Source organism: Selaginella moellendorffii, unplaced genomic scaffold, assembly GCF_000143415.4.
Source record: "Selaginella moellendorffii unplaced genomic scaffold, v1.0 SELMOscaffold_113, whole genome shotgun sequence".
NCBI lineage: Eukaryota > Viridiplantae > Streptophyta > Lycopodiopsida > Selaginellales > Selaginellaceae > Selaginella > Selaginella moellendorffii.
The window spans coordinates 473,348-486,302 of record NW_003314374.1 but is presented as its reverse complement, the minus strand read 5'-3'; the positions used below and the strand labels follow the sequence as shown (position 1 = coordinate 486,302).

Below are 12,955 nucleotides of genomic sequence, written 5' to 3'. Positions count from 1 at the left end.
CGCCCTGGCCGTGTTGCCCGTAGCCGGCCTCCTGCCCATAGCCGGCGCCCTGACCGTGAGTCTGCTGCCCCAGTCCGTGCGTCTCGTGCGTCTGCCCGCCCAATTTGTTGTGCTCGTCGTCCTTCTTGCCGAACTTCTCACCAATCTTCTCCATCATCGAGGCCATGAGCGCTGCGAGAATCAAAAGAACTGCGAAGAGAACTTGTGATCGAGAAAACAAGACAAAGCCAAAGATCTAGATAAAACAGATATATCGATCGAAGATAGAATGAGTTCCAGAGTGCGGAGCTTTCAGCTCTTATACAAATCGAGAGGCCCTGAGATGCCGACGCATGGCACCTCGATCTTTGCCACGTATGTGACAAATCCACGCGACAGGTGCCCATTGAATAAATAAGCCAGTATAACCACCGACGAGTTAAAAACTTTATTGTTTTAAATTCAATTCAATTCACTAGAAAAGATAGCCTTTGTTATAACACGTGGCGAAACTTGGCCGGATTACAAAGAACCCTAATTTAACAAGAGGGTTTAGTTGGAGAGGACTTGCTTGTCCTCGAGATTGAGCTTGGATTTCTCCTCGCCGCCGCCTTCGCTCTCCATCGAGTGCTCGATCTTGTCGCCCGCGCTCGCGGTGGCGTCGCCAATCTTCTCCGCGGCGCTCCTGACCTGTTCGCGCATTCCGCTCTCGGCCGGTTCCTTAGAATCTTTGGCCGTCTCCTTGAGGTTCTCCCCGGCTTTCTCGACCTTGTCCCCGACCTTGTGCGCCATGGACTCGGCGGTGCCCGCCTCCTTGTTGAGCAGGAGAGGCGATGTTGCCAGGAACTCCTTCTTCACGAGCAAATGACCGAGGGCATTCTTCTTCGAGGCGACGAGAACTGACCTAAACGCCATTGTTGCTGCGTGAATGCTGTGAACGTTGGAAATGCTTGCTTCGATCGATCGATTAATCCGTTCGTTCTCTCTCTTCGCGCTCACAAATGCTCCAAGTTCGCCCTTTTTGAGGCATGGTGCAGCCGCGTGTCGATTGCACTGGTGACAAGTGTCGATGTGTGTAAGAAGTTGATGGAACTGGATATGCTTATACTTGAAAATATTCTCTTTGGGGTTTAGGGTTTAGCGTTATCGTTGTGCATGTAGCTGGCAGATTGATGTGGATATGAAACTTAGGAACAATGGTTTCGAACCCAGAACCTGCTAGTCTAGTACTATATTATCCGAGGCGATCTCGCCTTCTGGTATCATGGCTTCCTCTTCCTCTCCTCTTGGCAATTCTATGCTCCTCTTGTTTCTGCTTGTGGCAGCACTGACTGCTTCTACGTCCAAGGCAAGTGAGATGATCTTGTCAATTCGAGTTTTCTGATCTTGGAACTCTTTCGCAGGCTTGTGAAGGTTTTGCAGGCAGCTGCAAAGACATTTTTGTCAAGGGGCCAGTGCTCGAAGCCGAATGCATGAACAACAGGGGATGGAAGTTCTATTCAGCCGTTGATATCTCCAAGTGCATCACTTATGGCGAGGATGGGAAGCTCAAATGCGGGGAGAGGTTCACATACGGGCTCGAGAACTGCCGGGGGATTGAGTATCTCACGTCGGGCACCATGATGGAGGGCGAGTGCAAGAACACCGATGGCGAGTATGTGGCAAGCACTCTGGATCTCAACGATTGCATTGGCAACATCAATGGATTCCTGCGATGCGCTTCACTCAGTGACGAATGTGTCAATCGTCACAAGGACGAGTGAGTGACGCCTTTGGATCATATGGAATAAAGGCAATGTGGATCTTCTATAGTCACCATGCTAGCATAAACAAGTTCCATCCGTGAAACTTCATGATCTTGTCAGATTGTCATTCAGGTGGTGTCACCTTAGCGTCTCTCTAGCAACATCGGAATTCAAGGAGATAGTAAAATATCACACTCAAATGTACCATACAATGACATCAACAAAGTTGTCGACAAAAGATTCCTCATACGTCAAAAGTTAAAACAGAGAAGAAAAGCAATGCGGTGAGCGTGGATCGAACACGCGACCTTCAGATCTTCAGTCTGACGCTCTCCCAACTGAGCTATCCCCGCTTGATAAAAGCAGTTAGAATCTTAATCTTCAAAAATATGAGAAACAAAACCAATTTTGCTATTGCTATTTTGGAAGGCTAAGATATGTCTGGATAACAGGGCGAATCTGGCCCACTCAACCAGATGTGGATCCAGACCGTCGAGAGCTGGAGACATCCAGCGGCTGAGGTTTAACATGGTGGTTCTTTTGCCACGACTGCTAGGGTTTAACGAAAATCTTGTGGATATGGCAGTTCGTCGCCGAGGAAATGGGAGCGATGGCGCTGCACAAATATCGTCCTCTATTTTGTAAGCGGATTCTTGGACTGGAAGCGCTGCCATGGCCGCATTCGGGCAATGGCGGCGAATTTGAGGACTAGGATCTGGAAATATGAGAACGAGGTCGTAGCATTGAGGCAATGGCAGTGGTGGCAGGCTTGGCAGCTGCGACTGGCGGCGCAGTGCTGGAATGTAGCTCTGTTCTATCGCCTGGCATTCCAAGTAAGTGGGAAGAAGTGGGAATTCTCTCGCTGAGTGGTTTCTATCCAATTTCCAGGCACTTCTTCGTTGAGACGTCAAAAGCCTTGCTCCAGAAGGAGGGGATGCTTCGCAAAATTGGATCATCACAATGCAAATCCACGGCTTTGGAGCTCGGTTCTAGCATGGTAAGTCGTTTACTGATGCCATAGAAGTTTATTTTCTTAGCTGGGAGTTCTTTGCCGCATAGGAATCACGAAGGCCCAGAACGAAGATGGAAGGTGGCTGGCACCTTACAAGTGAGAGCAGTGACCACCACTTCCAGTTTTACAGAGACTGAGGCTTGGTTGGCTAGTGACGAGGCAACGACTATTGCCGCGGCCGAGGAAGCCATGGCTCTTGCAAGGGCGGCGGTTCTAGCAGCTCGAGAAGCTGCCGAGGCCATTGCTGATGATTCTGGCGAAATGGAACTCGCGAACGAACCACTTGCTGGATCAACTTTGGGACTCGAGCAGAGCATCCAACTTCCAGAGGTGGCGAGGATTGAGACAACAGAAGAAGCGGAAGAAACTGCATTGCAAGCCAATGAACTTCTTTCAACAGAGGCGGAGAGCTTAGAGAGGAAGTACAACGTGGAAGTAGCGGTTACCTCTAGGAGGCGCAAACAAAGGATGATGAAAAGAGCACAGGCAGCAGAGAAGAGAAAGAACGAGATGGAGGACGGAGATGGGGAGACGATCAAAGGACTTTTTCCAGCCGGATCGAGAAAAGTCGTAGGCAGAGACCGGTACTGTCCACAAATATCTAGGAGGACTCGAATGTCTGCTGCCGAGGAGCTGGAAGCAATCAATGGTATTCAGGTGGGAATTCAAGGTACTTTCTTTGTAGATATATGATGAAATGCTGAGCTTGCTGGCTAAATTACTGTTTCGTGCGTTGTTTTTTTAATCTCAGGAGCATATAAAAATGGAAGCCTTGTTTACCAGCATGAGCGAGCAGCTTGGACGTGAACCAACATTCAGAGAATGGGCCGAGGCATTGAAAATAGAACCTCAAGAGCTTCGGAGGAAGCTCAAACATGCAAAAAGATGCAGGACCAACATGGTCTCTTCAAATCTCGGGCTCGTGATCAAAGTGGCCCGAAAGTTTGGTTTGAAGGGGACGACGATAGAGGATCTTATACAGGTGAAGTATCAAAGTTTCTCTGTCGAGCTAGTTTTTCTTCATGCATTTATCAACTTGGCTTTGTACTGCAGGAAGGGATCAACGGTTTACTTCACGGTGTTGAAAAGTTCGACACGTCTCGAGGTTTCCGGCTTTCAACGTACGTACTTTGGTGGATTGAGCTATCCGTAAGGAGGGCATCGGTGAAACGCAGCATAATGTGCCAAGTGCCTGTAAGCTCCTGTTCACTTCGAGAAGTACAGTTCAAATCTAAAAGAAACATTGTCTTTCAGATGCATCTATTTGATACGCACACTCGAGTTTTAAAGACGAGAGCCAGGATCTTCGAAGAACGTGGTACATTTCCAACAAACGAGGAAGTGGCCACGATCCTTGGAACGACTGCGCAAAAAGTCCATCTGGCTGCCAATCTTATGAGACATCCAAAGTCATTGGACGACAATGTACCAGGTTGCGACAACGTCACTCTTTTGGTAAGCAAAACCATATTCTTGCGACACTAAAAAAATTGTTAATTTTTTTCTTTTCTTTTCTTGTTTTTGCTACAGGAAATCCTACCGGACCCGGAAGTAGAGTCCTCTCTTCTAGTTGCCGAGAAGGCGCTACTAAAGGAACAGCTCGACAAAGTGCTCAATCTCCTGAAGCCCAGGGAGAAGGAAGTCCTGACACTCCGCTATGGCATTGGCGATGGAAGGGACAGAACTTTGGAGGAGCTGAGCCACCATTTCAACCTCTCTAGAGAACGAGTTCGCCAGATCGAGAAGCGTGCACTGGCCAAGATTCACGAGCTGGGAGGAAAGGAGCTACTGGCGAGTTTTGTCAAAACTTTCACCACCAATACTGACTTGTAATATCAAAACTTTCTCGAGCGCTCTTTAAAGGTACGTGGTAAAAATTTTGGTTTCTCCTCTATTTCTTTGTAACCAATCGGAGGCTGCCATGAATCAAGCTGCATATTCTTCCATTGCATGGAAAGTTTGCCAGTGAAGCGTGTCTCACTCTCAGTGAGTTTCGGTACAGTCAGTGCGTTTTTAAAGGGGGCTTTGGGCTTTTCAGTTCTGTACCAAGGTTCCAATGGCTTCTTACCAGGTTCTCACTTTTTCTCTTTGGTTATAAGAACTTTACTTGATCTTCCTCTCTTTTCTTTCCATCTTGTTTGTGTTTCCAGGACACTCAATCCGAGTACTACTATCCCACGACGGATAAAGACGCAACGATTCCAGTGATTGTTGTGGAAGACGACGCAGCAGCGGCAGAAGTCGACGACAAAGCTCCGGCTGTCGAGGGAGAGGACGCTCCGGAGCTCACCGACGAGGAAATCCAGAGTAAGTACCATTTGCGTTTCTCGTCCAGGTTTTTCTTATTCGTTCTTCTCTTTGCATTTTGCTTGGCTTGCAGAGATGGAAGATGAAGAGCTCAAGAACGAGGAAGAGGAAGATATTCCGGAGGAAGTTCTCAAGGAATCATGAAGATTTTCTTCTTTCTTCTCGTAGCCATGTTGGTAGATTTCTAACACTAGTCTCACTTACCTACGTTTGCAAGCTAATGTAGCTCTTTATTTACACAGAAATCGCCCCGAATTTTTTTTTTCAAAAATCCAATTTTTTCTTTCAAGGTGACAAGATTTTTTTCAGCTACCTAGTAGGGTTTGCTTAGAGCAAATGTCCACTGTGCGGGGGATCCAGAAGGGACGGAGGCTGAGTGGGTCGAATCGGTTCTTTCTTTTTGGCCTCCCGATCATAGCTGGGTCCGTCATTGGCTACGTTGGCATCGCTCAGATCGTTGCTGGGAGGTAACAAGCATTCTTTTTTTCGCTTTAATTTATTTTCTGGGATTCTAGAACTGAGGTCGTCCACGAGCGCGACGAGAGGGATTGGGAGCTTCTAAAAGTGACGCAGGCCCTTTCCAAGGAGGGGATTCTCAAGAACTTCAAGCAGAGAAAGCCCACCACACTCGAGGAAGAGCTCAAGGTAATTAACCGCGTGCTCTTGATCCTTGCTTAAGATTTAATTGTTTCTGGAATGCAGGCAATCCAGCAGCACGTAGACATCAACAATTTCGAGTACAAGAAAGTTCCACGGCCCGGAGAGAAGGCCGACAAGTGAATGGTATATCAAGCGATCGATCAACCTTTTCCATTATTCTTTTTTCCTGGATTGTAGGATCACGAGAAACGCAAGAGTCAAGGAACAAAGCCCGCAGAGGTTTATGCATTCGTGGGAGCGATCTCAACCATAGTCGCATTTGGTGAGTGAATACTTTAGATTCTCAATCTGAATCGCTGACAGTGGCGAACTACGAATCCAGGAGTGTATGTTATCTGGGCGTATCTCCCCGAACCTTGGCTTCATTATCTTGGAATAACGTACTATCCCGACAGGTAAGCTTTGGAAACACTACAAAGCTAGTGCCTTTGGTTTTACTCTAGCTCTCGCAGGTATTGGGCTGTTGTGGTTCCTGGGCTTTTCATGCTTGCAATTCCGTTTACTCTCCTCACTTACGTGAGCCTGAACCATCTGGCAACACCCCCAGCTTCGTCCTTCAACACGTTGTTTGGTAAGTTTGATCACACAAATTCCTGGCGCTCAATCTAAGTGGTAAGTTCTGTTCTAGATGATCACACGCGGGAGCCAGTGGTAGTTGCTGGTGGACAGGCAATTCAGCCCATCGGGGATTTGTCGTTAGTTCAAGTGAATCGGGCAATGTTTGTGAAACCTCTTTGATGAGCTCTTGTGAGAACTTGTGATCAAGGAGATCATTGTTTTCACTTTCTTTGTGAGCTAGTTTCCACTTTCAACTAGGAGTTGTTTCAAACAGCTAGTGAGTTGTGCATGCTTCTCCACAGCTACAATGTGCTGAGCACAGACGGACAAGTCCTTGGTAATCTACTGAGTGAATTGTGGATTATATAGATTTCACAAGTTTGAGTGAAAATGTTAGGAACTCTATTTTCCAAATAGTATTTAGTGATGCAATGTGGTGGATGGTCTCCAGCCTTTCGAAAGCCATTTACTTAATTGCGCTGAGAAATTTTCTTAATTAAGCGGGTTGGGAAAGCTAAATTTGTTCTGGAGTTTTTCAGGGGGGAGAGCGTTGAAGATCTAAAGGTTGCGTGTTTTGCTTTACAAACTCCTCTAAGAGAAGTGAGGAACTTTTGTCCACAACTTTGTATCCTGTTATTTTTTTAGTGTGACATTTTACCTACCATGAGAGTCAAGTTTATGTCACATTGTTGAAAGGAGATAGGTTAGGTTCTATGCTAGTCGAAGCACAGTAACAGTAAACACAGAATGACAATCTTAGAATATAACAGATCCCGGGTGGCGAGGGCACAAGCGATTCCCAGGATCCAGGATCAAAGCGATTTTTCTTTAGGATGGCCTTGGAAGAATCATATTCTCTTTTTTTTCTTGGTGCTTCTGCTGAAGGCTGTTCTTCAGTACTGTGCTCCATGAAGGACCACGCATGCATCTGAGCTTTCTGCATTCAGGCTTGTTCTATAATAATCTCTATGATCACAACCTCTTTCATGAAGATCTCAGAGGATCCCTCCAATAGCTGGACGTAGGGAGCGATCGTGAGGTGAAGAATGAATGCGTGGAGAGATCTTGTTGTTTGGTAGCATTGGTCATGCAAACATTCTTCTCTCTTTCCCTCTATTCTCCTTTATTTAAACTATAAGTCGCGTATCATGCTGACGGGCAGGGCATGCAGCAATTTGTCGTCAATTCACATAATGTTTGCGACATCATCTTGACAAAGTTGGGATGTGAGACTTTTACTTTTAAAGCTTAGGAGGAGGATTAATGTCACTTTGATTCTACTTTCTATTTGACTACCAGGGCATTTTAAAGAGCTTCTTTCTTCTCAACAAGACGAGCAACAATGCAGGGCACAGAAGCAAAGGATAGATCTGCCCCTGATAATCTAGATGACTACCTCGGCAGCAGTGTTCTTGCTGGAACATCCAAGATCTTTGTCAGGAAGGGATGGGACAGCGTTGAATCGCTCAAGTCAATGACCAGGAAAGATGTGAAAGCGCTGGGCCTTACTAAGCAGCAAAGGGTGAGTGTCAGAAATCTCTCATTTCAAAGAATTCACTCTTGTGCTTAAGCAGAAAGCTTTTGAGATGAGAAACTTTCTTGGCAAAATAGAGCTTTCCAGGTATGCAGACACGCTGGAGGCCTCTGGAAAGACTCTGTCTTCATTGCGAGCAAGTAGTAGCTTTGTTTTAATTTGTAAATATGGTATGGAGAAGGATGATGCTCTTCGATTCTTAGAACACAGAGAAGAAAATAGGCAGAGCAAGGTTGAGAAATTGATGTATGAAGAATGCATCCCTGGATGCATTTTTTGAGGCGAGGTTTGTTTATATAAATTTAAAATTATTCTTCAAAAGAATGGCTAAAAAGAGATTTGCCATTAAAACCAATCTAGAAGATGGACAAATAATCAGAAAATAAGTCTAAACTTTGTTCTCCTTGACTTTTTAAGCTGACACCTTCGAATTTGTGCTTGATGTTGGGCATTAGATCAAAATTGTTCTCTTCACAGATTCTGTGTTATGTTTTATAGCCAAAGCTCAATTTCAGCAGCAGCAGAAAAGCGCGCACCGGACAAATCTCCAGTCAACATCAAGCAGCAACGGATATACAGATATGATGCGCAATTAGTGATTTTAAAGCTTTGAATCACTGCTAGACTGCTGCTCTGCCATACTTATCAATGTCGGTCACAACATTGTAGACAAGAAAAGCTTTGTCCCTTCTTTGGTGTCGTCGAGAGTGTCTCCACTTGATGAGGAGCATGACCACAAGGGCAAGGACGATGAGCACAATGGCCACAAACGGGATCCACACCAAAGCTGTTGCTCCTGTTGTTGCCAGAGAGAAGTGTGCACCTTGAAGAGCTGGAAGGGGGTTGTTGGCTGCTGGGACTGTTGGGATTGCTAGGAATTCCTGGATCATTGTGAGGGTTCCAATCGACCCTTCTAGTATCACCGTGTGGATGCCAGTTAAAATGTCCAAGATCGTTGTGTGGATGCCAATCAACACTTCCAAGATCACCATGTGGATGCTAGTCAAAAGTTCTAGGATCACCATGTGGACGCCATTTGACACTTCCAAGATCATCACGAGAATGGTGATGATGCTTGTGAGCTAGAGGTGGTGGCTGAGATGGAGGAGCTCCAAAATGCTCACAAACATTATGTCAAGGAGGTAACAAGCCGGTGTGCTTTTCCCTTGGGTTCAATGGCTAACACTGTATGGATCATCTAGTGGTGAAGGAGGTGGTGTGGAATGATGGTGGCCGTGTTGAGATCTCCTGCGAGGACCAATGTAAAGGAGGTAGCCAGAATTGCAGAGGAACACATACGTGGAACTGCTGGGAGGTGAAACCTTGACCAGCTTTTGGCAGTGGCGTTGCACCATTGCTACCACTGTGTGGCAGTGGTGCATGGCATCCTAGACCGTGGCTGCCACCTTGTGGTGAGGAAGGCTAAGAGGGCCGAGGATGATCACCCAGTGGTGGAGGATGGTGGCTGTGTTTACCTCTCTTGTGAGAATTATGTAAAAGGAGGTGTTTAACAATGCAGAGGAATACATATATTGGATTGAAAGCTTGAAGGGCAACCAACATTTGGCGGTGGTGGTACTGTGTGCAGAAAGTGGTGGTGGTGTTGGATGATTACCCGATGGGGGAGGATGGTGGCTATGTTTACCTCTCTTGCGAGAATTATGTAAAAGGAGGTGTCCAACAATGCAGAAGAACACATACCTAGGATAGCTGGAGTCTCGAAAGCCTGAAGAGCGACCAGCTTTGGTGCACCACTGTGTGTTGAGGAACACTAAGAAGGTGGCAGTGGTGTGCTTTCTGCCACTGGACCATTGCTGCTGCTGCTGTGTGCTCCAGAACGTGGTGATGGCTGAGGCAGAGGAGCTCGACCCAAGTGGTGGCGGCCTGCTGGAGTGGAGCTTGCTAGCCGAGGAGTTGGTGGTTGTTGTGTATGCCAAGTCTTGTATGTACCATTGTGAAAGCAAGCAAGCCACAATGGAGGAACATACCTGAGATTGTTATGAGACGCTGGCCCTCTCTCCTTAGTTGGTGTTGAAGACAAAGGTGGTGGAAGCCAATGATGGTGGCCTTGAAATCATTGTTGGTGGTGATGGTTGAAGTCCTGCTTGGTGTTGGTGGTCCAGACTTCCTCCCTAGGGTAATGGAGTTGGTGTCCATGCACTGATGAACGATGGTTTCCATGGTTGTGATTGTAGAGTTTTACTCAATAGTGGTGGTGGTGTCCATAAGCCCCTTCCCTGGCTGGAGGCAGAAGTGTCAGCCTTACCTCACCAGCAAAGCTTGTTATTTTTCTTGCTTGTTGTGCTTGTTCTAAATGCTGAAGAATCTGCCCCATGTTTCTCCTACTTGTTATCTTCTCCCCTTACTGACTTTGATGGATTTCCTTCTTTATGCTCTAAAAATCTCTTGCTTTTGAAAAACTAGGGCTTGGTGGAGTTGTCAGGTTGCAATGGGTTTTAAAAGTATAATTGGGAAAGTGAGGTTAAAGATTTTTCAATGGTGCTTGCAAATTGAGTTGAAGGAGACTAGAAGTTAATAGCCTTAGGTGGGAGTGAGTATGGATTCAAAGAGTGCAAAAGATGCTCCTAAAGTGTAAAATGAAAGGTCAAGTGTAGTCAGGATATGTTAACACACCTCCAAGACCAATGTTAGAAGCATTATAAAGAAGTGTTTAAAGAGTAATTTTAGTCCTTCTTTTGGGCTTGGGCTTTTTCGTTGGGATGAAAGTGGAAAGTAAGGGTACCGATTTCAGGCTATAGTGTATGGTGTTTCTTTTTGAGGTTCAAATTAAAAAAAGGTACATAAGGTTTAGGATTTATAAAGTTTTATGACCAAATCTTGTTATACCTAAAAAATTATAGGTTTAATATGTTTGTAGCCAAATTTTAAATTTAATTTAACCTGAAAAAAGGGATTAAAAGAAAATTTAGAAATCCATGGATAAATGACTAACACTTTACTACTTGTGCAATGAGTAGCTAAAGTTAAATAAGATCAAATACAAGTTAGGCTTTAGCAAATGAACTTAACTGAGGCTAAGGTAAAAATGCTAAAGTAATCTAGCAAATTAGAAAAGAAAAAATTATAATTTACACATTGTTTGTCTTTTGGAGAAGAAAAAAATGTTATGGCTAAAAAGGGATTTGTCAAATAGAAACTAACTCACAAAGAAGTGTTGAAAAAATCAATCCTTCTCCATTTGAACTTTGTCAATATAATATTGCAAGGCAACTATGTTTTGAACACATTCATTTTTTTATTTATAGGTTAATTTATGCTTTAAAATAATACCAAATGGGAAAAAGAGAATTGCCATTAAAAAAATTCTAGAAGATGGACAAATAATTCAGAAAATAAATTTAACCCTCTTGTTGTTGGATTTTTTAAGATGACATTTTCGAATTTGTAAGAGATTTCAAAGGCAACACATTTGTGCTTGATGTTGAGCATTGTATCGTTGTTGCTCAATATTGAATATTGCTGCTGCTCAATGTGGCTCAGTTAGAGATTTAGATATAGCTACAACGTAGAATGGCGCTGATGGTGAATGAGCTTCGGTTATAAAAGATAACATTAGAATTTATGAAGAAAATAACTTTGATTTTAAAGCTTACCTTGAATCACTGCTAGACTGCTGCTCTGTCATGCTCATCAATGTCAGCCACAACACTATAGACAAGAAAAGGTTTGTCCCTTCTTTGGTGTCGTCGAGAGTGTCTCCACTTGATGAAGAGCATGACCACAAGGCCAAGGATGATGGGGAAATGGCCACAAACGTGATCCACACCAGGTTGCTATTTCTGTTGTTGCTAAAGAGAAGTGTGCACCTTGAGGAGCTCGAAGGGGGCTCAAGCTGTTGCCTGTTAGGACTGTTGGGACTGTTGAGGCTGCTAGAATTCCTAGATCATCGTAAGGGTTCCGATTGATCCTTCCAAGATCACATTGTGGATGCCAATCGAAAGTTCTAGAATCACCATATGGACGTCAATTGACACTTCCAAGATCACCATGAGAATGGTGGTGATGCTTGTGAGTTGGAGGTGGTGGCTGAGATGGAGGAGCTCCAGAATGCCTACAAGCATTACGTCAAGGAGGTAACAAACCATGCAAATGACCACAATACTCAAAATTGCTGGGAGGTGAACCTTAAGAGCCTGAAGAGTGACTAGCTTTTGGTGGTGGCAGTGCACCACTGTTGCCACTGTGTGCAGAGGAATGTGGCGGTGGTGCGCTTTTCCCATGGCGTCAGTGCCTGCCACTATGTGGATCATCCGGTGGTGAAGGAGGTAGTGTGGAATGATGGTGGATCTCCTGCAAGGATCAATGTAAAGGAGGTAGCCAGCATTGCAGAGGAACACATACTTGAAATTGCTAGGAGGTGAATCTCGACCAGCTTTTGGCTTTCCCTATGGTGTCCTGGACCATGGCTGCCACCATGTGGTGAGGAAGCCTAAGGATGATCACCCGATGGTGAAGGATGGTGGCTATGTTTACCTCTCTTATGAGAATTATGTAAAAGGAGGTGTCTAGCAATGGGCGGTGAGCCTTGAGAGCTTGAAGAGCAACCAACTTTTGGCGGTGGTGGTGCACCACTATGTGCAGAAAGTAGTGGTGGTGTGCTTTCCCTATAGTGTCCTAGACCGTGACTGCCATTGCGTGGTGAGGAAGGCCAAGAATGATCACCCAGTGGTGGAGGATGATGGTTGTGTTGCGAGAATTATGTAAAAGGAGGTGTCCAGCAATGGAGAAGAACACATATATGTGGAGTCTTAGAGAGCCTGAAGAGCGACCAGCTTTTGATGATTGTGGTGCACCACTGTGTGTTGAGAAACACTGAGAAGGTGGCAGTGGTGCGCTTTCCGCCACTGGACCGTTGCTGCTGCCGCTGTGTGTGCCAGAAAGTGGTGATGGCTGAGGTGGAGGTGGTGGTCTGCTGGAGTAGAGTTTGCTAGCCGAGGAGTTGGTGGTTGTTGTGTAGGTCGAGTCCTGCATGTACCATTGTGAAAGGGAGCAATACAAGGAAGGAAACACTGGCCCTCTCTCCTTAGTTGGTGTTGAAGACAAAGGTGGTGAAGCTGAGTACCCTCACTAGTTGCCAATGATGGTGGCCCTGAAGTCATTGCTAATTGTGAGTCCTGCTTAGTGTCGGTGGTCCAGACT

The 12,955-nt window shown here is 45.4% G+C and overlaps 4 protein-coding genes and 1 non-coding gene across 5 annotated transcripts; 4 read left to right on the top strand and 1 right to left on the bottom strand.

Annotated features, from left to right (window-relative positions):
- The first annotated feature begins 1,211 nt into the window (after window positions 1–1,211).
- LOC9660575 (cyanovirin-N homolog) lies at window positions 1,212–1,827 on the top strand. The gene is made up of 2 exons (XM_024664667.1): window positions 1,212–1,327; window positions 1,383–1,827. The coding sequence occupies exons 1-2, from the start codon at window positions 1,244–1,246 to the stop codon at window positions 1,740–1,742; spliced, it is 444 nt and encodes a 147-aa protein (XP_024520435.1). The 5' UTR covers window positions 1,212–1,243; the 3' UTR covers window positions 1,743–1,827.
- A 177-nt stretch (window positions 1,828–2,004) lies between these two features.
- TRNAF-GAA lies at window positions 2,005–2,077 on the bottom strand. Its single transcript has one exon. It is a non-coding gene; the product is annotated as a tRNA-Phe (tRNA).
- A 205-nt stretch (window positions 2,078–2,282) lies between these two features.
- LOC9660574 (RNA polymerase sigma factor SigA1) lies at window positions 2,283–5,288 on the top strand. Its single transcript, XM_002990952.2, has 9 exons — window positions 2,283–2,557; window positions 2,613–2,721; window positions 2,784–3,393; window positions 3,488–3,718; window positions 3,790–3,930; window positions 3,991–4,191; window positions 4,267–4,807; window positions 4,887–5,043; window positions 5,117–5,288. Exons 1-7 carry the CDS (start codon window positions 2,476–2,478, stop codon window positions 4,567–4,569), a joined length of 1,677 nt encoding a protein of 558 aa, XP_002990998.2. The 5' UTR covers window positions 2,283–2,475; the 3' UTR covers window positions 4,570–4,807; window positions 4,887–5,043; window positions 5,117–5,288.
- Window positions 5,289–5,347: 59 nt separating this feature from the next.
- LOC9660004 (phosphatidylinositol N-acetylglucosaminyltransferase subunit P) lies at window positions 5,348–6,538 on the top strand. The gene is made up of 7 exons (XM_002990950.2): window positions 5,348–5,510; window positions 5,559–5,688; window positions 5,746–5,826; window positions 5,881–5,965; window positions 6,026–6,098; window positions 6,156–6,274; window positions 6,332–6,538. Exons 3-7 carry the CDS (start codon window positions 5,824–5,826, stop codon window positions 6,439–6,441), a joined length of 390 nt encoding a protein of 129 aa, XP_002990996.2. The 5' UTR covers window positions 5,348–5,510; window positions 5,559–5,688; window positions 5,746–5,823; the 3' UTR covers window positions 6,442–6,538.
- A 1,035-nt stretch (window positions 6,539–7,573) lies between these two features.
- LOC112342633 lies at window positions 7,574–8,076 on the top strand. The gene is made up of 2 exons (XM_024664727.1): window positions 7,574–7,783; window positions 7,836–8,076. The coding sequence occupies exons 1-2, from the start codon at window positions 7,604–7,606 to the stop codon at window positions 8,073–8,075; spliced, it is 420 nt and encodes a 139-aa protein (XP_024520495.1). The 5' UTR covers window positions 7,574–7,603; the 3' UTR covers window position 8,076.
- The last annotated feature ends 4,879 nt before the right edge of the window (window positions 8,077–12,955 follow it).

Coding starts and splice junctions, on each gene's coding strand:
- LOC9660575 (XM_024664667.1), top strand. CDS start 1,244: ATGGCTTCCTCTTCCTCTCCTCTTGGCAATTCTATGCTCCTCTTGTTT. Junction 1,328..1,382: donor TGACTGCTTCTACGTCCAAG/GCAAGTGAGATG, acceptor ACTCTTTCGCAG/GCTTGTGAAGGTTTTGCAGG.
- LOC9660574 (XM_002990952.2), top strand. CDS start 2,476: ATGGCAGTGGTGGCAGGCTTGGCAGCTGCGACTGGCGGCGCAGTGCTG. Junction 3,394..3,487: donor AAGCAATCAATGGTATTCAG/GTGGGAATTCAA, acceptor TTTTAATCTCAG/GAGCATATAAAAATGGAAGC. Junction 3,931..3,990: donor GCATAATGTGCCAAGTGCCT/GTAAGCTCCTGT, acceptor ATTGTCTTTCAG/ATGCATCTATTTGATACGCA.
- LOC9660004 (XM_002990950.2), top strand. Junction 6,099..6,155: donor ATAACGTACTATCCCGACAG/GTAAGCTTTGGA, acceptor TAGCTCTCGCAG/GTATTGGGCTGTTGTGGTTC. Junction 6,275..6,331: donor GTCCTTCAACACGTTGTTTG/GTAAGTTTGATC, acceptor GTTCTGTTCTAG/ATGATCACACGCGGGAGCCA.
- LOC112342633 (XM_024664727.1), top strand. CDS start 7,604: ATGCAGGGCACAGAAGCAAAGGATAGATCTGCCCCTGATAATCTAGAT. Junction 7,784..7,835: donor GCCTTACTAAGCAGCAAAGG/GTGAGTGTCAGA, acceptor GTGCTTAAGCAG/AAAGCTTTTGAGATGAGAAA.